At 62.6% G+C, this 20,021-nt stretch overlaps 3 protein-coding genes across 7 annotated transcripts in view; 2 read left to right on the forward strand and 1 right to left on the reverse strand.

Annotated features, from left to right (window-relative positions):
* LOC142363609 (uncharacterized) overlaps positions 1–2,208 on the forward strand; it is a 125,117-nt gene extending 122,909 nt beyond the window's left edge. The window contains exons 6-7 of the mRNA XM_075439327.1: positions 1,377–1,783; positions 2,191–2,208. Coding sequence (XP_075295442.1) covers positions 1,377–1,783; positions 2,191–2,208 — 425 coding nt within the window. The remainder of the gene's footprint in view (positions 1–1,376; positions 1,784–2,190) is intronic.
* A 6,734-nt stretch (positions 2,209–8,942) lies between these two features.
* NTMT1 (N-terminal Xaa-Pro-Lys N-methyltransferase 1) lies at positions 8,943–12,457 on the forward strand. Of its 5 annotated transcripts, none has more exons than XM_075439682.1 (5): positions 8,943–9,047; positions 9,972–10,113; positions 10,773–11,009; positions 11,230–11,482; positions 11,979–12,457. In XM_075439682.1, the coding sequence occupies exons 3-5, from the start codon at positions 10,848–10,850 to the stop codon at positions 12,233–12,235; spliced, it is 672 nt and encodes a 223-aa protein (XP_075295797.1). In that variant the 5' UTR covers positions 8,943–9,047; positions 9,972–10,113; positions 10,773–10,847; the 3' UTR covers positions 12,236–12,457. The 5 variants fall into 5 exon arrangements, with proteins under 5 accessions (XP_075295797.1, XP_075295800.1, XP_075295801.1 ...); XM_075439685.1 differs by having other exon boundaries at positions 10,829–11,009; XM_075439686.1 differs by having other exon boundaries at positions 9,972–10,036.
* An 870-nt stretch (positions 12,458–13,327) lies between these two features.
* Positions 13,328–19,549, reverse strand: ASB6 (ankyrin repeat and SOCS box containing 6). Its single transcript, XM_075439652.1, has 7 exons — positions 19,492–19,549; positions 17,896–18,105; positions 17,281–17,462; positions 16,749–16,855; positions 16,246–16,354; positions 15,619–15,705; positions 13,328–15,419 (listed from the first exon to the last, which is right to left on the reverse strand). The coding sequence occupies exons 2-7, from the start codon at positions 18,006–18,008 to the stop codon at positions 14,743–14,745; spliced, it is 1,275 nt and encodes a 424-aa protein (XP_075295767.1). The 5' UTR covers positions 18,009–18,105; positions 19,492–19,549; the 3' UTR covers positions 13,328–14,742.
* Positions 19,550–20,021: the final 472 nt, after the last annotated feature.

Raw genomic sequence — 20,021 nt, forward strand, 5'->3', positions numbered from 1 at the left:
CAGGAGCCCCCTTCCAGCAGCTGTTTGACCCTGGAGAAAACACAACAGTTGGTGGTGAGTGTGGCCAAGCTGTGGCTCTGTGGCCACAGAATTGGCCACTTCCACCATCTCCCAGTTTTTGTGCCCTTGGGGGCCCCCCTGCTCTTGCTCCCCATTCCCCCCATCCCTAGGGGTCCCAGCGTGTGGCTGGGCTGGGGTGTGGTGGAGCAGAAGGGGGTGGTGGGAGCCCCCACGGCTCCTTTAAGAAACCCACAACCAGCTCCAGGATCCAGCTCAAGGTCACAGCAGGAACCTGCGGACTTGGCAGCGGCGAGCGAGGGAGGAGGGATGGAGGGAGGGAGGAAAGCAGCCCGAGATCAGAATGGAATCACAACCAGGGAGAGGGGACGCTGGCGGCACAGTGGGGGGGACTGGGAACGTGGGTTGCAGCAGAGCAGCGTGTGCAGGGAGGGGGAGTCCCCCTGCAGCCCCGACCCCAGCACAGACCCTCGAGTCTTCACCGTGTCGCCCGGCACAGACCCCTGTGCCCTCCTCAGTGCCGTCCGACGTGCCCGTAGCTGTCCCAGCCAAGGAAAGTCCCCTTGTGCCCCCAGAGCCTCCCTGGGAATGCTGGAGGGTCTTCCCGGGCTCCATGGGAGGTTTTCCAGCTCTGGCAGGAACAGAGCAGGAGGGAGCTGCCGGCCAAGAGGGTCGGGTCCTGCAGCGGTTCATGGCATGGCCCACTCCCAAGCTCTTACCTTATTTTCTATTTAAAGCTGGTTTCCTTTTTAAAGCAGACGCTCCTGGAGTCCCGTGATCACTGCCGAGTCTCTGCCTTCTTTTTAGACCGAGAGGATCCTTGGAGCCGTCCTCGACGGAAAGCACGGGGGGAAAAAGTAAAACTTTAAAGGCTCAAACCCCAGGGACTTTATAAAAAATAAATAAAACCCCCTCGACATTTCATTTTTTTAGTCCTTGGCATTGAAATGAATCTCAGGATTTTGGGTGCTCTGACTCACCCTCTGTGCAGGTGAAGCCGGGTGAACCGAAGGCACCAGAGATGAAGATGAACTCTCTCTGAGCTGTGATGCTCACAGCTGGGTTAGCCCAGCCCCTCCCGGCGCCGGGGCCTGATCCTGCCCCACAGGCTGCAGCACATTGACCTGTGTGGGGAGCTGCTGGCTTTCTGGGGACTGCTGGGGGACAAGCTTGGACAGATCAGTGCTTGCAAGTCCGGACCCTGGCAGGTGGATGCAGCCAGGGGCTGAGCTGCGACTCCAGAGCAGCTCTTTCTGGGGTTGCTTTGGCGATGCCCGATTTTAATTTTCATCAGCAGAATTAATTTGTGGAGTTATTTTCCCTTCCTCCCCCTCCCCTTCTTCTCCTCCCTGCTTTAGATGGAGAATTTGATCATTTCTCTGAGGAGCTCGGCACCATTAACATTCACTCCCGATGCGTGCGAGCCGTGCTGCATCGCCAAGTGGTACCCGACCCGGCTCGGAGGGCACCCGGGCATCGGCTGCGCCCTCCCACAGCCTGCGCTGGGAGAACCCCTCGGCCCCCCGGCTCACACCGTGCTGCCCTGGCACAGCAGGGAGGGGGGGCCCTGGCCACCGGCTTTGCTCCGATGGAGCTTGGGCTTTCCGAGAAAAGGAAAGCTGAGGGGTCCCGGAAGAGCACCCGAGTCGGGAGCCAAGGTCATGGCCAAGTCTCGTCAGATCTGGTGGCTGAAGTCGTGCAGATTGGTAACCCAGGGCTTTCCCACAGTTGCGTAAATTTGCAGGCTTTGTGTTTTCAAATAAAGGTTAACTAACAACTTACTATGAAATTATTATTATTTTTATTGATGTTATTAAATATTGCAGAGCAGGCTGCCTTCTCCAGCAACAGTCGGCACAGCCTCACCCAGCCGGCACCGCGCGGCCCTGCGCCTCGGCTCGGTGTGCGCTACAGATCCATGTGCCATGGATGGAATCTGTACGGGCGGCAGCCTGGGCTGAGACTTTGCTCCCTTTGCTCTGCTGAGGTCTGAAGGGGGCCCACGAGCTCGGGCGATTGGGAAGGGTGGAAGCAGGGAGCCTCGTGGGTTTAACGTGGGCTGGAGTGAGGTGGGGAGCACCATGGCCCATGCCCAAACCCAGCTGGGTTTCACCCCTGGGGTTCCCCAAAAGTCTTTTCGACCCCTGTTTCAGGCCCTTTTCTCCTCCGCAGCTCCCCCAGCAGCACTAACCGATGTGCGGCCGAAGGGATGCCGAGGGGCGGCAGCAGCCCTGTGGAGGGGAAAGGGGCTTTTGCAGCACCCGCTGCCCCTCAGCTCTAACTGCAGGCAGCGGTGGCAGCCCCTGCCTCTCTGCAGGGGCAAACGCCCACCTGTGCCCACCACACTGAACCGTGTCCTTGCTGGACACGAGCCCTGCCGGGATGTCCCGCCTGGGAAATGAAACCAGCTCCCAATGTGAAGCGCGACCAAGCCGGCCCAGCCCAGGGAGAAAAAAAGGAACAGAAGAAAAACAACTTCAGAGGCTGGAACAGAAAATAAAGGTTAAACTCTGCGCGCGCTGCCATCCCTGTCACCCCACAGCTCATCCCAGGCAGCAGCGGAGGCGAGGGCAGGTGACGTGCTGCCGCACACCCATAGCCGGGGCAGCCGGTTTGTCCCACCAAGGCTGTGCAGAAAGGGGTGGTTTGTGCTACAGCAGGATTCCTGCTTCAACACAGTCCTTTTTTTCCCTCCTTTCTGGCTATGGAAAAGGGAGCAGCCGGGCGCTGAGCCTGCCACAGCCCAGTCGCGCTGCCGGGCGAGGGCAGAGAGGCGTTAGCTGAGACGAGGAGCTGAGCGCTTTATTTTTAGTCTCAGTTTAACAAGTATTAATTAATAAGAGTGTAAATGCTAATCCCGAGATGACACAAACTGCATTGCCTGAAACGAATGTTTGGGACTCGTCTGTGCCAGGATTTACAGCCGGGTGGGTTCAGAGGGGCGAAACCATTGCTCAAACTGCAAGGATAAGCCAGCTCGCTACCGCCGAGCCCGGCATCGGCTGTGCCGCCGTGGGATGTGCCGGGGGGCCCAGGACTGTGCCAGGGGCTCAGGGCTGGGACCCAGCACCGCCTCGCCGTGCCATGCCGGCTCATCCCACCCTGGCAAAAACTCCCGAGAGGTTTTGCAAAGCGTGGGTCATTTTAGTCTCTCCCCATTGGGGCTGAGTGGGTGGGGGGGGGTCACGCCTTGCAGAAGGGTTGATCGGCTCAGCGAAGAGTGGCTTTGGGAAAAAAAAAATATCTTTTTCTCCCAGTCAGATCCCCCTGTCCTGTCTGTCCCCCGGCTGTGGCTCGCTGCCCAAGAGCTCGGCTCAGCCAAAGGGTTGGGAAGAGGCTCGGGAGAACGAGGAGGTGAAGAAATACCCCTGGGCAGGGCGACGCGAAGAGCTTTGCCCCATCGGCACCAACACGAGGGCTGGGTTTGCTGGCATCACAAAAACGGTGAACGTGAAGTTCCGTTAGTGTTTAGGCTGTAGAGTTACTGGGAGGCGCAGGTCCGGTGCCGGTGCTGTGGTGGGACCTCCTGCCCGTGGTGGGCACGGGGCAGCGGGCGGGAGGAGGGAGCGGGGCTGCGGATGGGGGCTGATCCTGGCTATGAGGCAGTTCGGTCACTCGGGGGTTTCCAGTCGGCTGTGAGCCAGGGTGAGGGTGGCTTGGGGGTCCCTGGGACCCAGTGGGGCACCCAGGGGCTCGGAGGCAGCTCCAGGACCACGCTGAACCCTCGCTAGCCAGGCTCCTAAATCTTTCCAGAAAGGCAGGCAGGATCCAGGCCAGGTTTTCCTCCTCCTTTCTCCTCTCACATGCAGGCAGGAGGGAGCTGCTGCCTGCCTGACAGGCTGCTGCCACCGAAGCCACCTCCAGCAAGCGCTGATCAACTGGGACGGTGGTGACGGAGAGCAGGAGGCCAAGCAGCGTGTCTAGTGTGAACTGGGCATGTGCCATGCACTGGGTGAGCACGCTGCATCCTCCCAGTGCACACTGCATCATTCCAGTGCATATTCTGCATCCTCCCAGTGCACACTGCATCCTCCCAGTGCACACACTGCGTCCTCCCCAGAGCACTGGCTGCATCCCCCGGCCCACGAGCTGGGGCAGAGGACTGCAGAACTGCAGGTACCCCATGGGGGGGACTGGGTCCCCCATCCTTCCCACACCAGGAGGGCTCTCCTCACCCGAGTGTGCTCGGCTGTCATTTTGGGAGAGCTGGAAAGGGAGGAGTTGGTTTTCTTCACAGGTCTGGAAGGACGCAGCGCTGCGAGTGTGTGGGGAATTGTCACGCTCGCCAGCGTGTGATGGGTGACGCGGTGGTTCAAGGTGGGGAGGGGTCACAGGGTGGGATGCTGGGGTGCTGCGTCAGGGCTCAGCAGTGCCAGAAAACCCGTGGTCTGGGGGTTTGGGTGATCCACTGGAGCCACCCTGGTCCCCGGGGCTGGGTGCTTGGCTGCTGCCGCCCGCAGAGGTGGGAGCTTGGGAATTAGAGAAAATTATTCAGCCCCCCGCCGGGCTGGCAGCCAGCCCTGTGTGGGGGCCTGCACAGCACGGTCCCAGGCTGGCCACACCGCAGAGCCGGGTCGTGGGGTGAGGATGCTCCGGGCTGGCCCCTTGCAGCTCTGCGGGGACCCAGCCGGGGTGGGGGGGGGCCCACACGAGAAACCCCCACCCATGGCCTCACCAAAACCACCGGCTGCAGCCGGGCCAAGGCGCCTTCCCGTGGGCTGGGTGCCACCATGCTGTGGCTGGCGTGGGTGGGTTCACCGGGGAGGGATGCACGGGTGGGACGCGTGGCCATGGCGCAGGGTCCCGCTCGGGCTGGCTCCCCGAACTGTGCGCTGCCACGCTGCTCTGCAGCGGCTCCGTTCGTATCATGGAATTTTAATTTAGTTAGCCGAGTTCTTTAAACAGTGTGAACTTGCTAAGTGCTTTGCATATTTTATACTCATGAGTAACATTTATCAAACAGAAAGTACAATTAATCAACGAGGGGAGCTTTGGTAACTCAGAGAGGTTTGTATTCTCCCTCTTCTTGCTGTGCACTTTCCTCTATGTCTTCCTCCTCTTCCTCCTCTTCCTCCCCACCACCCCTCACTGGTCACAGAGTCAGGGCAGTTCACTGTGCACTGCGTACACACACACGTACGTACTCCCTCCCTCTTCCTCTCCGCCATACCATGTACACCATACATACATATAAAAAAATATGGGTTTATCTATATTGATATATTTGTGTGTGAGCATATATATGTGCATATACATACATGCTTATACCTCTGTCTCTCTGGTGTGTGAATATCTGTGTGTAGATGTATGGCGTGTATGGTCTGCTGTATATGTATATACATGTAGGCATAAATGGTCCATTTACACTATATCTGTGTATATAATACACACAGAGTTATTATATTCACAATATTATACACACAGTATACAGAGAGAATTTTTATATATATATACACACTATATCTATTACCTACTGTCTAGTGTATAGCAGGTTATAGCATATAGCATCCATTACACTATATGTAATACATACATTTTATATATTTAGGGCTGCTGGGGGGTTTCAGCAGTGTCGGCGAGAGCCAGTGGTCGAGGGAGCGAGGTGGGACGGACGGTCCCCAGCCCCGAGCCGTGCTGGGTGGTCGCCTGGCCATCAGCAGCATCTGACCAGCTCCTTTTGGGGACAGCAGCCGGTGGCAGGGACACGGGAATCCCTGACAAACCTCACGGCCGCAGCCTCCCAGCCCATGTCCCCGCTCCTTGCCGGGTGCTGGGGATGAGCTGTGCACCAGGGGCTGCTTTTGGGACGAAGAGCAAAGGGACACTGGCCTCTGTCCCACACTATAAATACACAGGACGTGTATTTCCTATAAGGGCAGGATCACCCAGACGCCGTAGGGTTTTGGGTCCGCAGGCCCCGGGGCGACGCGGCGGTGCAGCCTGTGCCGGTACCCGGCGAAGGGCTGGCACCGCTGCTGGCAGATGAGAGGTGACAGAGCATGGCTGGCGCGAAGGGACCCGACTCTCTGCCACCCCTCCGAGCGCCTGGGCGGCTCTCGGTGAGCGGGGCAAAGCCGTGACCTAATTTGTTCTGACTTCCCAAGCCTTGGCCACGGCGCGGCGAAGGCGGCGGAAGGAGCCAGGCAGGCGCGGACGCGGGGGCAGGTTTGGCCGGGGTCAGACCCCGCTGCCTGGGCAGAGCGAAGGAGGTGGGAGCATCCCGCGTGGGTGCCAGCAAAGTACCTCGGGGGTCTTCCCTGGGCCTCGGAGGGCTCGTCGCTCTGTTAATTGCCATTAATGGCAGCAAGCGGGGCAGCAGGCGCCCACCCGGGCCAGGGTGAAACGCCGAGGAGGGGAGGGCTGTGCCCGCGCTGCGGGACCTGCCTGGCAAATCACCTGCAACAACATGTGCCGTCCTGGTCATCTCTCCTCAAAAAATGATAGTGTAAAATTAATTAGAATTAATTAATCAGAAAAGGGTAATAAGGGTGATTAAGCACCTGGGGAAAAGAAAAAAAACCAATATTCCTGACGAGCGATTGCGGCCCCAGTGATTACCTCGGGAGGCAGCGAGCGAGCGGGAGCAGGAGCAGCGCGCAGGGAAACAAATGGGCTGGAGAAGGGGGTCTGGGGGGTGTTTTCTGTCTCGTCGCACCAGGAATTACCGAGCGACAAGATTGAAACCGGTCAGAGGAAAAGCATTTCCCGGCAGCAGCGAGCACCGGCAGGCAGCCGAGCCGAGGCGGGGAGCGGGCGGCTCTGCGGCGCGGCCGGAACCGTGGCCACTGCCACGTTTTTCTGCAGCCTTGGCGTTGCACAACCCGGCCCCACGGCTGGACCCATCTCCAGCAGAGAGCGGGACTCAACGGGGCATCCTCGACGGTGGCACCCTCGTCCCTGGCCCTTTGCCGGGCTCAGGAGTGTGGCAAGATGAGGGACGCTCAAGCGATTTCTTTTTCCTCTCTTAATTTTCAGCCACACTCCGTTACCTTAATAATAACATAGAATCGAAGGGGATGGTTACGAGCGAGATTGGCCCCTGGTTCCAGGCAACCGCTGAAGGTTTTATCCAAACCTGAGGGGCTGACGTGGAGCCCCAGCCCCCGCGGAGGACAGGAGCCCCGTCCCCTCCCTGCCACCGCAAAGGGCTTCGGTGGTGGGGAACGATGGAGGGGGTGACTGGGGCTTGAGCGAAAGGGTCTGCAGGAGCCCCAGCGCAGCATGGGGAAAAAAAAGAGCAAAATGTCCATTTTTTTTTGGGAAGCAGGGCAAGCAAACGCTGTGGGGTCGCGTGGGAAATGGGTGGCATGGATGGGATGCGGGTGTCCCGTGGCCTGCTTGGAAGCAGGGGTGGTGAGCAGGGCGATGCGATGGCAGCTGGTAGCTCCGGAGAGGGGGAGCCTGGTGGGGTTTGGTCGTGCAGGTGCCCGTGCACGGGGGATGCCCGGTGCCAGCTCCCCCCCAACCACCCCCTGCCCCGGGAGCAGCCGGGCGCTGCCACCCTGCGCTCAGTGTCCCCTCCCCGGTGACAGAGAACCTAGATCTAGAAAGAAAAATGGGGCAAAAGCAGCGCTTTCTGTGCCAAGAGATGCTCTCGCTGCATCCCCAACTCCGCGGCCGACTAAACCCGCGCTCCAGGCCCCCGGCCATCAGCCCCCAGCTCGCGTCGTGGCCACCCTGGCGTGCTCGGGCTCTTTTGTGGGGGGACCTGGGTGCCCAAAAGCTGTCCCGGGGTGACAGCAGCTTGCCCAGAGGTAGGTGTCTCCCTCCGCTTTCGGCAGAGGCACCGTGGAAGGATGGCAACGGGCTCCAGCGCCGAGGCCGCATCCTGGTCGCGCCGCGGATTTTTGGGTGGCCGCGGGGCGAGCAGCTCTGTGTTTTGGGGACAGCCCGTCCTTGCTGAGGCCGTTCGGACACTTTGGGGTGGAAGTGGGTGCTGGCTGGGCGGGAGCGGGCCCCACGCCCCCTGAGCCCAGGCGGCATCGTCCCCATTGCTGTGACCTTCGGGCCACTTTGGGTGATTTCACGCAGATTTTTTTGTTCCAGCGGGTTTGGTGGAAGTCGGCGTGCGGGGGAAGGCGCGGGAGGGGCCGGTGCCCTGCTGAGGGAGGGGCTCGCCTCGGGGGGCCGCAGGTCCCCATCCGGGGGAGGGGGAGGGGGTCAACCCCGCCCGGGTGGCTGGGGGGGGTGGGGGTGGGATGTTGCCCCTCGACCGCGGCCCATCCCCGGGGGGGGGGACGGGACACACACACACGACAGCGTCCCCCGACGGGCCGGTCCCGGCTGCCTCGCAGGGCACCAGGAGGAGGGCCCACAGCTGCGATGAGGCCGTCGGGTCTCAGCGCTCCGGCAGGGCGGGGGGGGCGGGGCGCGGACATCACCCGGGGGCAGCGGGACCGGTGCCCCCGCCGGGGCGCGGGTGGGCGCCGGGTACGGGTGGGTGAGCGGCGGGCAGAGGAGCACCCGGGGGTGCCCGGTGCAGGGCGGGGGGGGGGGGCTCAAAGCCGGGGTCCAGCCCCCCCCCCCCCCAGCGAAGTTCCGGCAGCGGCGCAACGGCGGGTCAACAGCGCCCCCGCGCGGCCGCGGCACGACACGGCGGGAGGGGACCGGGACGGGACAAGGACAACGGCAGAGGGGGCCGGGGCCGGGGGCAGGCGGGCAGCCCGGCCCCGACACCCCCCCCCCCCCCCCGATCTGCCGTGGCACCCCGGGCCCCGCCATCCCGGTGCCACCGCCCCCCCCAGACAGGCCCAGCACGCAGCCCCTCTGGGGCCCGCCGGCAGCCCAGGACCGCGCCGCGGCTCCCACCGAGCCGCCCCAGTCCTTCCCAGTCCGTCCCGGTCCGTCCCACAGCGGACCCACCCCCCGCCCGAGGCGCCCCCTCGCGGACAGCCGGCAGGAGAGCGGGTCAGTGCCCGCCCCCCCGTCGACCTCAGCCTGACGTCACCTCGAGCGCCGCTGCCTGGTTGGTTCCCGCGGCCGCTCGTCACGGCGGGGGTGGGGCGGACAGAGCGCGGCCGGCGCCTGAGGTAACCGGTGGGAGCGGGGGGTCGCGGCCGCCCGGCCCGGGGGAGCGGGCGGGACCTGGCACTCCCGGGCACCCCCCGGCCGTGGGCCCGCAGCGGCTGGGGGGGGGGGGGGCCGGGAGGGGCCGGCTCCGGGCCCCGCGGCGGGCAGGGCTGGAGCCCAGAGGCCTGCGGGGCCCCACACGGCGCGGCCCTGGAGCGGGGAGGGTCCCCAACCCCGACGGGGGGCACCGGGGAAATGGCGGGTTTAGGCCTTGAACCAAGCACCGGCCCCGCGCACCCCCACGGGCAGGGCCGGTGTAACCCTCCCCCCCCCCCCCGGGATGGGGCCCCAGTGCCCCCCATAGCGGTGGACACTTCCCTCCCCCCCCTTCCCTGCCGCTCCCCAGCCCGCAGACGGCGGCGGGGGTCGGGGGTCAGGCCCCACACCAGGGTGACCCCCCCCAGCCCCACATCGGTGGGGGGTGTGGGGCCAGCGCCTGCGCGCAGGTCAGCTGGGGAGCTGCCACGCTTTGGGGGGTCTCGGGGAAGGGGGAAGGTGCCCGCACCAGGGTCCACGCTGGGTCATCCCCCCCCGGGTGCTCTCGACCGGTGGCCTGTGGCACCCTGGAGAACATCACCAGGGAGCCACCGAGTCGAACCCAGGGCCAAGGAGGGGGTGACGCTGCCAGGAGGTCTGACCAGGGTCCCAGCCCCTGAGATCAGACAGCAGCGTTGCCGAAAGTGGGGCCAGAACCCTCCAACGCACCGCTTCCCCGAGGCACAGCCTCCGGCCACCCCGGAGCTGTGGGGCAGCAGCAGCTTCTGCCCCACAGCCACCCTGCGGGGTCGGGGTGGCTCTTACCCCCGGCTCCCTGGGGCTGTGGTGGGCCTCTGCGGGACCAGAGGGGTGATTTGGGACTAAAATCCCATCTTTTCTTACCCTAGATCGCAGCGCGGACCGGCTCCTGGCACCAGCGAGCCAAACTGGATTTCAACCGGTGATCTGCGAGGTGAGAGGCTGCATCCCCCTGCTCCGTTCCCAGGCTCTTCAAGACCACGTGGGGCCACCGAAACTGCCTAAGAAAAGGTTTTGTGTCTAATGGGGTATTTGCCAGCAAATTCAAGCCACGAACACTATATATTTCTTTATTTGTGAAGGTGTTTGAAGTCCTTGAATTTACCCTTTGGTCACCTTAAATCTAGTTTCTAATCCCCAGCGCAGTTAATCAAATCCACAGTGGTTTGAATTATGAGATGTCTGAGGGGGATTTATAGCTTGTATTGCTGATTATGCCTTGACTTTATTATATTGCAAATATCTAACTTATGGTCACGGCTGAGATTTACGGTCCTGAGGTAGGTGCTTAGGATAACTTTTAGCAGCTCCAGATGTAATTGGAGGTGACTGATGGGGCTGTCGCTGCAGATAAACATGCAATCTGTAAAACGTTAAGACAGGGGAAAAAAAGAGGCAGAATAGGTGAAAAGAGTGGGTCAGCCTTGGAAAAATAATCATGTAATTGGGTGTATTGCTGAGCAAGGCTCCGGGATGCCTGGTCTGGCTGAGCCATCCCTGCCCGGGAAGGGGTTTGGGGCTTGTTGGTCTCCAGAAAATACCAGGATTTAGATCTTTGTTCCTTCTTGCTCTCAGCTGAAGGTTTTTAGGGTTTGAAATAGTCCTGGGGAGGGGGAAGGGGTGATAAATAGAAACTGGGGTACTCACGGAGCTGATGCCTGCCTTCCCAGTTCGGGGGGCTCTTTTGGACCTGACTGGCGGTTTCTCCCCTGCCTCGGAGGAGCAGTGCGCGCCCCTCGGCCAGCATGACGAGCGAGGTGGTGGAGAATGAGTTTGAGTTTTACTCCAAGGCGGAGAAGTACTGGAAGGACGTGCCCGCCACGGTGGACGGCATGCTGGGGGGCTACGGCCACATCTCCAGCATCGACATCAACAGCTCCAGGAAGTTCCTGCAGAGGTTTCTGCGGGTAGGTGGCACGGTCTGCCATGCTCCCAAAGCCCCATCCTTCTCTCAGCACAGAGCTGGGCTTTTCCCTCTGACTTGTTCCGTGGGATCCTCTGTTGTGTGCGTGCTGGGAGAGCTCTGCCCTGCAATGGGTCCCCCATACCCCAGCCCGCGTGGTTGCCCCTTTTCTCGTCTGTGGGTACCTCGCGGTGGGATTCAGCCCCTCATGGTTGTTGTTCCAGGATGGTCCCAACCGGACGGGGACAACCCGCGCTCTGGACTGCGGGGCGGGCATCGGCCGGATCACCAAGCGGCTGCTGCTGCCCCTCTTCAAGACGGTGGACATGGTGGACGTGACGGAGGACTTCCTCACCAAGGCCAAGAGCTACCTGGGAGAGGAGGGCAGGCGGGTGCGCAACTACTTCTGCTGCGGCCTCCAGGACTTCAGCCCCGAGCCCAACTCCTACGATGTCATCTGGATCCAGTGGGTCATCGGTGAGGGTTGCTCAGCTTGCAGGGGTCTCGCCAGGCCGTCCTCTGTCCAGCTTCCCCTGAGGGGTGGGTGCCCCACGCACTGGGGAGAGCTTTGGGCAGGAGAGCTCGAGGTCTGCGCTAAGGAGAAGCATCACGGCGTGGGTGGGAGGCTGGGTTGGAGACTTGCACTCCGTGGGCGCAGGTTTCTGCGGGTAGGTGGCACGGTCTGTTGTGCTCCCAAAGCCCTGTCCTTCCAGCATAGAGCTGGGCTTTTCCCAAGCCCTCAGAGGCCAGCGCAGAGGTGTGGGTTGGGTGGAGTTGGATAGAGCTGGTGGGACACAAGCTGGACACCCCCAAGCTAAAGCTTTCACCTGCAAACAGCTCGAGTAGTTGGCTGCCCGGATCAGGAGGGACCCCAGCCACAATCTCCTGTCTCCTCCCCTCATGTCATGTGCTGCTGGGGGGGGCTCCTGCCCCGGTCACCCCATGCCCTCTAACCCCCGCTCTGCCCCTCCAGGACATCTCACCGACAACCACCTCTCTGACTTCCTGAAGCGGTGCCGCACCGGCCTGCGGCCCAACGGCATCGTGGTCATCAAGGACAACATGGCTCAGGAGGGCGTGATCATGGACGATGTGGACAGCAGTGTCTGCCGGGACCTGGACGTGGTCCATAAGATCATCCGCCGAGCTGGGCTGCACCTCCTGGCCGAGGAGCGCCAGGAGAACTTCCCCGATGAGATCTACCATGTCTACACCTTTGCCATGAGATGAGGGTGACTGGTGGTGGGAGAAGGTCTCTCCGGGGCCAGCTCGGGGCACGGTCCAACACGGTGGCTTCTGCCAGAAGGGTGAGGACCATGCCTTCACCGCGGGGTGGTGGACAGCGGCAAGGGTGTCGCGACTCCCTCCCTCCGGGGCTGGTGACAAGGATGGGGCTTTGTCTTCCAAGTTGCTGCTGTTTGTGAAAAGACGTGTTTGCCAAATACATTTTCCTGCTGTTGCACTTCTGCACGTGGGCTTTGTTGGACACAGCACTTTGGCTTGATGCCACCTTCGGGGGGGCTCAGTACAAGAGCAAGAAGGTCTTCTCCGTGAGCACCACGCTCCATGGGCCGCAGCAGGCCGCTGACCGCTGTCGCACAGGGCTTCTGCTAGCGAACAGGAGCTCGAGCACCTCTGGGACTTTCAGGGCTCCAGTCCTTGCTTGGGTGTTTGACCCTTGCCCGCTCTTGAACTCGCTGCTGCTCACTAGCTGGGTAAAAGGCAAACGGGAGAAATCTGCCAGTTCCCTGCAGTGGGTTGGGGAGGCAACACCAGGTTCTGGGGCTTTGCAGGGGCCACTATGTCAAACCCACGAGCAGGTGTCCTGCATGTGCAGCAGGAGGGGAGGGGGACACAATCCTGGGTCCCCCCCATGTCCTCCTCCAGGGACAGGGGTAGCCCAGAGCCCTGCAAACCCCAGGGGAGAGCTGGCATGCTGTGGGTGTTAAGGGGACCCCGCTCTGAGCTGCCTGCGGCCCCCCCAGCCTGTCTCACAGTGATGCCCAGCACCGCCCGCTCGAACGCTGCGACCCCACAGCCGCTCCCCCGAGACCCCACACTGTCACCCAGCTCTGAACGCTCCCATCTCCTCCATGGCTGTAGCCACTTCATTTTGCCTGAGTCTGGTCATCTGCTCGTGCCACCCTAATGCAGCACGATGCGGCCAAGGCTGCCATGACAGCTCGCCAGCTGGGCGAGAGGCCCCCCCCCCCCCAGCCGCAGCCCATCCCTCCAGCCGGGCTCACGCGCGATTCCCCCCTCCCCGCAGAGCCCCTTCCTCCACCCCACCTCTCCTGCAGAAGAAAAAAAGCCCCTTGTCGCTACCACAGAAAGGCGTCGTTTAATTGCTCCTTTCCCATTCCAAACACCAGGGGAGTATTTGTTCATGTTGTATATTTTTTTTTTTTTAAACCTCAGCTCACCAAGATGCACAGCTCCAGTTCCGTGGGGTTGGAGAAGGCAAAACACAGATGCTGCCAGGAGGGCAGCGAGGGGAGACAGCCCTTCTGCAGCCAAACTGCTGGTGGATCCCAGACCCACCCGCTACCAACTGTACCTACTCAGAGCAGATTTTTCCTCTTTTTATCCTCTTCTGCACCTGTCTCCCACGAAAAACAAAAAAAACCCCACAAACCAAAGAACGCGGGGGGCTCAGCTCTGCATCCAGTCTTTGGCACGTCACGAGGACGCAGATGCCTGGAAGGGGGAGCCAGGCGGCTGGGACGCAGGACCTCCACGTGCAGCCTGAGTTTGGAGCTTCCAGTAGCAGCTTGGAAAGAAAACCCCCAGTCCTGCTTCAACTTCTTGTTCCTGGGAAGGAGGCACCGGAGACCACGGCCTGGGAGCAGTCAGCAAGGGAAAGAGCCAAGGAACGGGGAGGGAGGCACAAGGCGCTCAGCAGTTAGCTGCCCGTCCCTCGTCCTTGCACAGGGAACACACCACAAAGCCAAGAAACCCCCGTTTGTCTGTTCTGGAGCCCAGCACCACTGAGATGTCCTTGGTGGATGGTCCTCCGTGCCAGGAGGATGGGGTGCTCCCAGCAGAACTCAGGGGGTGCGGACCAGCCGGCCACCGATGCCAGCCCCGCTTCCCCTCAGCCCCGCCACGCTCCTGGTTTCAGAAGCCCGGGTGAGCGAGGAAGGCATCTGCACGGAGATGCCGGACCTGCTTCCACCACAGCTGCTCCCACCACCAGGCCTGGAGGCAGGAAACCAGGACACCAGCGCCAGCACCCTCCTGGCACAGGGAACACCTCCCAGCACCCTGAGGCACCTCACAACTCCGCCGCTCACCCAAGGCACCACTTCACCCACCCCGGACCCGGCAGGGCTGGGAAGAGGGGCCGGGCTGCCCGTCCGGTCCCACCACCCCAACCGCCCCACTCTCCTGCCCACCAGGCTGCCTCTCAGAACCTGCACCCGCCACCCTCTGCCCCAGCACCTGGCTCCCAATGCCCAGGGGCTCTCTGCACCCCCCGGGCGCCACGGGGCTCTGCCCACCTCCCCACAGCGTGCCCCACAGCGACGTGGCCTCCACAGACGTGCGTGCAGCGGCGTGCCCAGAAAAGCACACCCAAAAATGCAGCAGAGAGGGACGCCGTGGGCAGTGCTGGCCAAGCTGTGGGTGCGTGGATGGCAACACCTCTTGCTGCGGAGAAAACTGGCCCAGAGCAGAGATTTGGTGGCTGCAGGCACCCACGACCGTGGAGGGGAAAGACGGAGAGGCATCAGTCAGGCTCAGAGGTCCTCGTGCCCAGCAGCACCATGGTCGATGAGGAGGTACCACTTCAGCCTGTCTGGAAGAGGTAGGACCTTGATTTTGACATCTACTGGCCATGGTTTAAGGCGCTGCCGGATAAACACCCTGCAGAGATGTTTCAGTGCTTGCGGGGAGCGCTCCAGCTGCTTCAGAGAGCAGAAGAGAGTCCTGATCTTCTCCCCGTGGTACCTACAGCTGCTGGTGTTGACCTCGAAGTTGCTGGGCAGCTGGACAGCTTGTGAACTGGCCATCATGAGCTCCAGCAGAGTCTGACCCTTCTGGATGAGGTCTGTAGAGAAGCTGTCATCTTCAGAGACGCTGAGGTGCGAGCAGAGGCACTCGAAGACGATGTGGAATCCCGACCAGCACGAGGGACCATGGAGGGAGCAGTTGTAGGCAGCACCCGACTCCAGCAAGAAGCGCAGCAGCGGGAAGTGGTGTTTGAAGCTTTTGAAGCAGAGGTGGGTGAGGGACTCGGGGGCTGGGCACTCGCTGGGGTTGGCACCGTGGGCCAGCAGCAGCTGTGTGACGCGAAAGCAGAAGCGATTGATCACCTGCGCCTCCTCGGCGTTGCTGCACACCGTCTCTCCCAGCAGGAAGATGACGTAGGTGAAAACAGTGTCACCATCTTTGGTGGTGGCTCTGACATCCGCGCCTGGAGGAGGGGACAGAGAATGTGACTGCCATTGCAGACAGCGAGGCCAGGACAGCACTAGCTCTGGCACTGCTGGGCTTAACTCTTGCTCAAGTGGGAACATAAAAAGAGTTGAGAGGGCGGTGCCCGGCGCTGTACAAAGAACCAGCCAGCACCAGGCCTGGAAGGGTTGTGCACGCGGAGGGAAGGTTTCCCTCACCTCCTTCCAACAGGAGACGGATGCTCTCCGTGTTGTGGATCTGGACACCGTCGCTGCTGGCCAGGGCGTGCAACAGTGCTGTCTTGCCTGCAATGGAGCAAGCAGTCAGTCAGATGAAGACAGGGTGACACCCCAAAAGGCAGGAACAAAAACAATCCACCCCACCAACCAGACAGCCAAACCTGGGCAGAAACAGCCCTTCCCCATCCAGCAGGCTCCCGCTGTCCCCGTGATGGTGCACAGCTGTGGGGACAGCGTGACAGGCCCTGCGTGCAGGGCTGGTGGCAGCCCCACAGCACACGTGTGCCACGGCAGAGCAGGCTTTAGAGCACGTTTTAGAGCGCACAGGCACGACAGGGCTACGGAAGCGCAGCCCCATCTCCCGTGGACTGCACAGGGCTGGTTTCAGTCCCCATCTGCACCTGACACAGCCAAGACGCACGGAGGAAACACAGAGCACCAGGGAGGTTCTGCAGCCTGCAGCCAGCTTCCACACCAGCCTGGAACCAGTGTGCATTTGCAGGAGCGAGTCGGAAGGACCCAGACCCCGTGCCCTGCTCCAGCCCACCCACGAGGGCCGACTGCTGGGAGCGCCTGGGCTGGGGGAGCCGGACGGGGCACACGGACCGTTTTTGTCAGCTGCGTTGACGTCGGCCCCCAGGTGAAGCAGCCGCTGGAGGCACGGCAGCCGCTCGGGCTCCTCGCTGGCCAGATCGAGGGGACTGCTCTCATGGATCTGCACAGAGCAGAGGAAAAAAAAAAACCACTAGTAAGTATTAAAACACTGAGTGCTGCCAGAGAGTCGCTGCTGGGGCTTCATCATAGCCAACACGAGAGCAGATCTGAACCCACTCCCAAAACTCAAAGTGAACCTTCCCCGGGGTATCCACGGGCAGAGGTTTGTCTGCCCCAGCCTCCTCCCACCCATCGCTCCGTGGCAGAGGCAGGTTTGCTCAGCCAAAGGCAACTTCATCTGCCACAGCACCGGAGCACCGCGGACAACGAGCGCAGGAGGTCGTCTGGCGCACGCAGCACGCAGTGAAGCCCAGGAGCTGGGCTCCAGCTCCCCTCCCTCGCAGCTAAGTCCCAGGGGGCTCAGTGTGGCCGTGCCCCGGCAGCCAAGCCCGTACCCGGTCTCTGCGGTTGATGTCAGCCCCGTGGCGCGCCAGCAGCTCCACCATATCCGGCTGGTTGCGGAGCACCGCGATGTGCAGGGGAGTGTAGTAGGTGACTGGATCTGAGGACAAAAACACAAAGAGAACTAAGGGCTCCCCCGAAACAGCCCTGATACCCACCAGAAGTGGAAGGAGGCAGCTGGGGAGGGCCCTGAGAACACAGCGAAGCCCGTGAGAACCGGGCTGTCACAGACACCCCCAAGTCCTGCTTTTGCAACGGCTCCACCTCGAGCAAAAGTCCTCGGAGGTTCAAACTGGCCACCGAGGCCCTGGCCTTCCCCCAGTCCATCCCCGCAGCTTGGTCTAGACACGGGCTGCCACAAAGCCCACCACGCTACCCCAGCGGAGCGGGGGGCTGAGCTGGCAGCACCCCCTCTTCCTGCCCCAGCTATCACCACTGCCCAGGGTGCTTCTCACTGGCTGGTTCCTCCTGGCCAGCCCCAGGAACGGACCCAGGCCCAGCCCCCTCCCCCTCTGAAGGCCTTACCTTCAAAGCTGAGGTCAGCTCCAAACTCCAGCAGGATTTCTGCGGCGGGGACGAGCCCCAGCTCGGTGACTTTCAGCAGGGCGTAGCTCACCCCTTCCTGATAAAACGGGGAGTGGGTCTCTCTCTCCAAGACTCGTCTCACAGCCGAGAGCTGGCTCCTGTCGCTGCCCAGACAGGCAGGGCTTGAGACACACAGAAACACCCAGTTACTCAGTTGAACGGCATGCATCTCAGGGGTGTGCAAAGGTCAAAGCAGCACCAGGGAACAAGAAAAAGCTCGGGTCTCCGCTCTTGTCTTGTCACCACCGAGTCTGGAACCTGTTGGCTGTGGGGTTACGCAGCAGCAGGGTCACAGCTGAACCAAAGTTTAGGCTTTATTGCCGTGGGTCAGGCAGAAAGGGCTGCCCCTGCGTTTGCTCTGCTCCACCTCCACGCTCCCGAAGACGAGCAGCAAGGGGAGGGCCGCGGGACAAAGCTCCTCACCAGGACCGGGGTTTGTTCTCAGCCAGTGCTGGGTCTGATCTCGGCTGCATCACCGCGCCCCACCCATCGCCCCCTAAAACACCACGCGGGCGCTCAGCCCCCGAGCTCTGCTCACAGCCCCCCTCCAGTTACCTCTCAAGGCCGCTCTGCCGTTCCGCATCCTGTATCGCCAGCAACCCCAAGATCTCGTCTACCAGGGGCTGATACTCGAAGATGATCCTGCGGAAGCCGTGCAGGAAAGGCATCGTGCTCTGCTCTGCGCATTGACCATCCAGGGGCCTCCAGCATGGCAGTGGCGTCTCCCCCCACTCAGGACTCTGGCGCTGCCTGGTTTCCAAAGGCCTTTTCAGAGAATTACACAATGGTTGGGGTTGGAAGGGACCTCTGTGGGTCACCCAGTCCAGCCCCCTGCTGAAGCAGCGTCACCCAGAGCAGGCTGCACAGCACCGCGTCCAGGCGGGGCTGGAATATCTCCAGAGAAGGAGACTCCACAGCCCCTCTGGGCAGCCTGTGCCAGGGCTCCGTCACCCTCAGAGGGAAGAAGTTCTTCCTCATCTTCAGACGGAACTTCTTCTGCTTCAGTTTGTGCCCGTTGCCCCTTGTCCTGTTGCTGGGCACCACTGGAAAGAGTCTGGCCCCGTCCTCCTGACACCCACCCTTCAGATATTTATAAGCATTTCTAAGGTCCCCTCTCAGCCTTCTCTTCTCCAGGCTGAACAAGCCCAGCTCCCTCAGCCTCTCCACGTAGGAGAGATGCTCCAGTCCGCTCATCATCCTCACAGCCCTGCGCTGGACTCTCTCCAGTAGCTCCTCATCTTTCTTGAACTGGGGAGCCCAGAACTGGACACAGCACTGCAGATGGGGCCTCACCAGGGCACAGCAGAGGGGGAGGAGAACCTCCCTCGCCCTGCTGGCCACACTCCTCTTAGCGCACCCCTCCTTTTAAAACAAACGCGCCTTTCTAGCAGTTTTGCATTTAGAAAAAAGACTCCCTCCCTCCCTCCTCCTGTGTTTCTTAACAGCAATGAAGACCAGCACAGGGACTCCCTCCCACGCGCCGTGGAGCTGGGTGAGAATTATCTCCCACCCGCAGAGCCGCAGGCCGGGGTTATCTGGGCGCAGAAGCCAACGCGCTGGGCAGAGCCCAGGCTCGGGGCAGAGCCCCCTCGCAGAGGCTGCATCCCGCTGGGGGTGCCACAGGGCGGGCGGCCGGCGCGGAGAGAGGCTCCGAGGGGCCTGCAGCCCCCAAACCCCTACCTGCTCCTCGAGGGGGGGGGGAGCAGGGCTGGAGACGCCTGCGCAAGGCCGGGGGCTCTGGGAGCCCTGAGACCCACGGGAGCCAGCCCGGGGCCACCAGCCCCCCCCGTGACCCACGGGAGCCAGCCCGGGGCCACCGACCCCTCCGCGTGACCCACGCGAGCCAGCCCGGGGCCACCGACCCCCCCCCCCGAGACCCACGGGAGCCAGTCCGGGGCCACCGACCCCTCCCGCGGGGAGGGGACCGAGAGGCCCCCCACAGAGGCAATCCAGAGGCCCACCAACCCCCCCCCAGCACCCCCGGGACCCCACCGGACGGCCCCTAACGCCCCCGCGCCCCACGGGGCGAGTCCCCGGAGCACCGGGAGTGCCCGCAGGCTCCACGGGCGCGGGAACCGGAGGCCCCGACAACTACCCCGCCCCCACGAGAGCCACCCCGGGGCCCCTCACCCCCGCCCCGCCACCCCTCACCTCTCCCGGCCCCGCCGCCGGAAGCGGAAGCCGCCAGTAGTGCCGGGAAGGGAGGAGCCTAGCTGGGGTGGAGCTTAACCAGGGGGCGGGGCCTCCCCAGGGGCGGTGCCTCCCGGGGCAGGGTTGCGGCGTGGCCGGCAGGGGGCAGCAGGCGGCCGGGAGCGGCGCCCCGGAGCGCGCGCGGGAGCGCGCGGGAGCCCCCCGGAGCCCCCCGGAGCTCACGCATCCGGCCTGCCGTCCCCGGAGCACCCACCGCCCACAGCCACCGGGCGGGTTGGGCGGGCGGGGGCGGCCGCCGCCTCCCCGGGGCTCGGGGGGGTCCCGGGGCTCGGGGGGTCCCGGGGGTCTCGGGGTGCCCGGGGGCTGCTGCCCGCAGCACCCCCAACCCCTCGCCTGCTGCAGGAGCTGCTCGGGGAGCGCCAGCCCGGGGTTTATCGGTGTTCGTGCCATCATCGCTGTTTCGATCGTCGTTTTTCCGGTGGGGCCTGCAGCCGCGGGGAGCTCTGGGGAGCCGGCGATAGCTGCAGCCG

Source organism: Opisthocomus hoazin, chromosome 19 (assembly GCF_030867145.1).
Source record: "Opisthocomus hoazin isolate bOpiHoa1 chromosome 19, bOpiHoa1.hap1, whole genome shotgun sequence".
NCBI lineage: Eukaryota > Metazoa > Chordata > Aves > Opisthocomiformes > Opisthocomidae > Opisthocomus > Opisthocomus hoazin.

Coding starts and splice junctions, on each gene's coding strand:
- NTMT1 (XM_075439682.1), top strand. CDS start 10,848: ATGACGAGCGAGGTGGTGGAGAATGAGTTTGAGTTTTACTCCAAGGCG. Junction 11,010..11,229: donor TCCTGCAGAGGTTTCTGCGG/GTAGGTGGCACG, acceptor TTGTTGTTCCAG/GATGGTCCCAACCGGACGGG. Junction 11,483..11,978: donor CTGGATCCAGTGGGTCATCG/GTGAGGGTTGCT, acceptor CTGCCCCTCCAG/GACATCTCACCGACAACCAC.
- ASB6 (XM_075439652.1), bottom strand. CDS start 18,008: ATGCCTTTCCTGCACGGCTTCCGCAGGATCATCTTCGAGTATCAGCCC. Junction 17,463..17,895: donor CGGCAGAGCGGCCTTGAGAG/GTAACTGGAGGG, acceptor GTGTGTCTCAAG/CCCTGCCTGTCTGGGCAGCG. Junction 16,355..16,748: donor ACATCAACCGCAGAGACCGG/GTACGGGCTTGG, acceptor TGCTCTGTGCAG/ATCCATGAGAGCAGTCCCCT.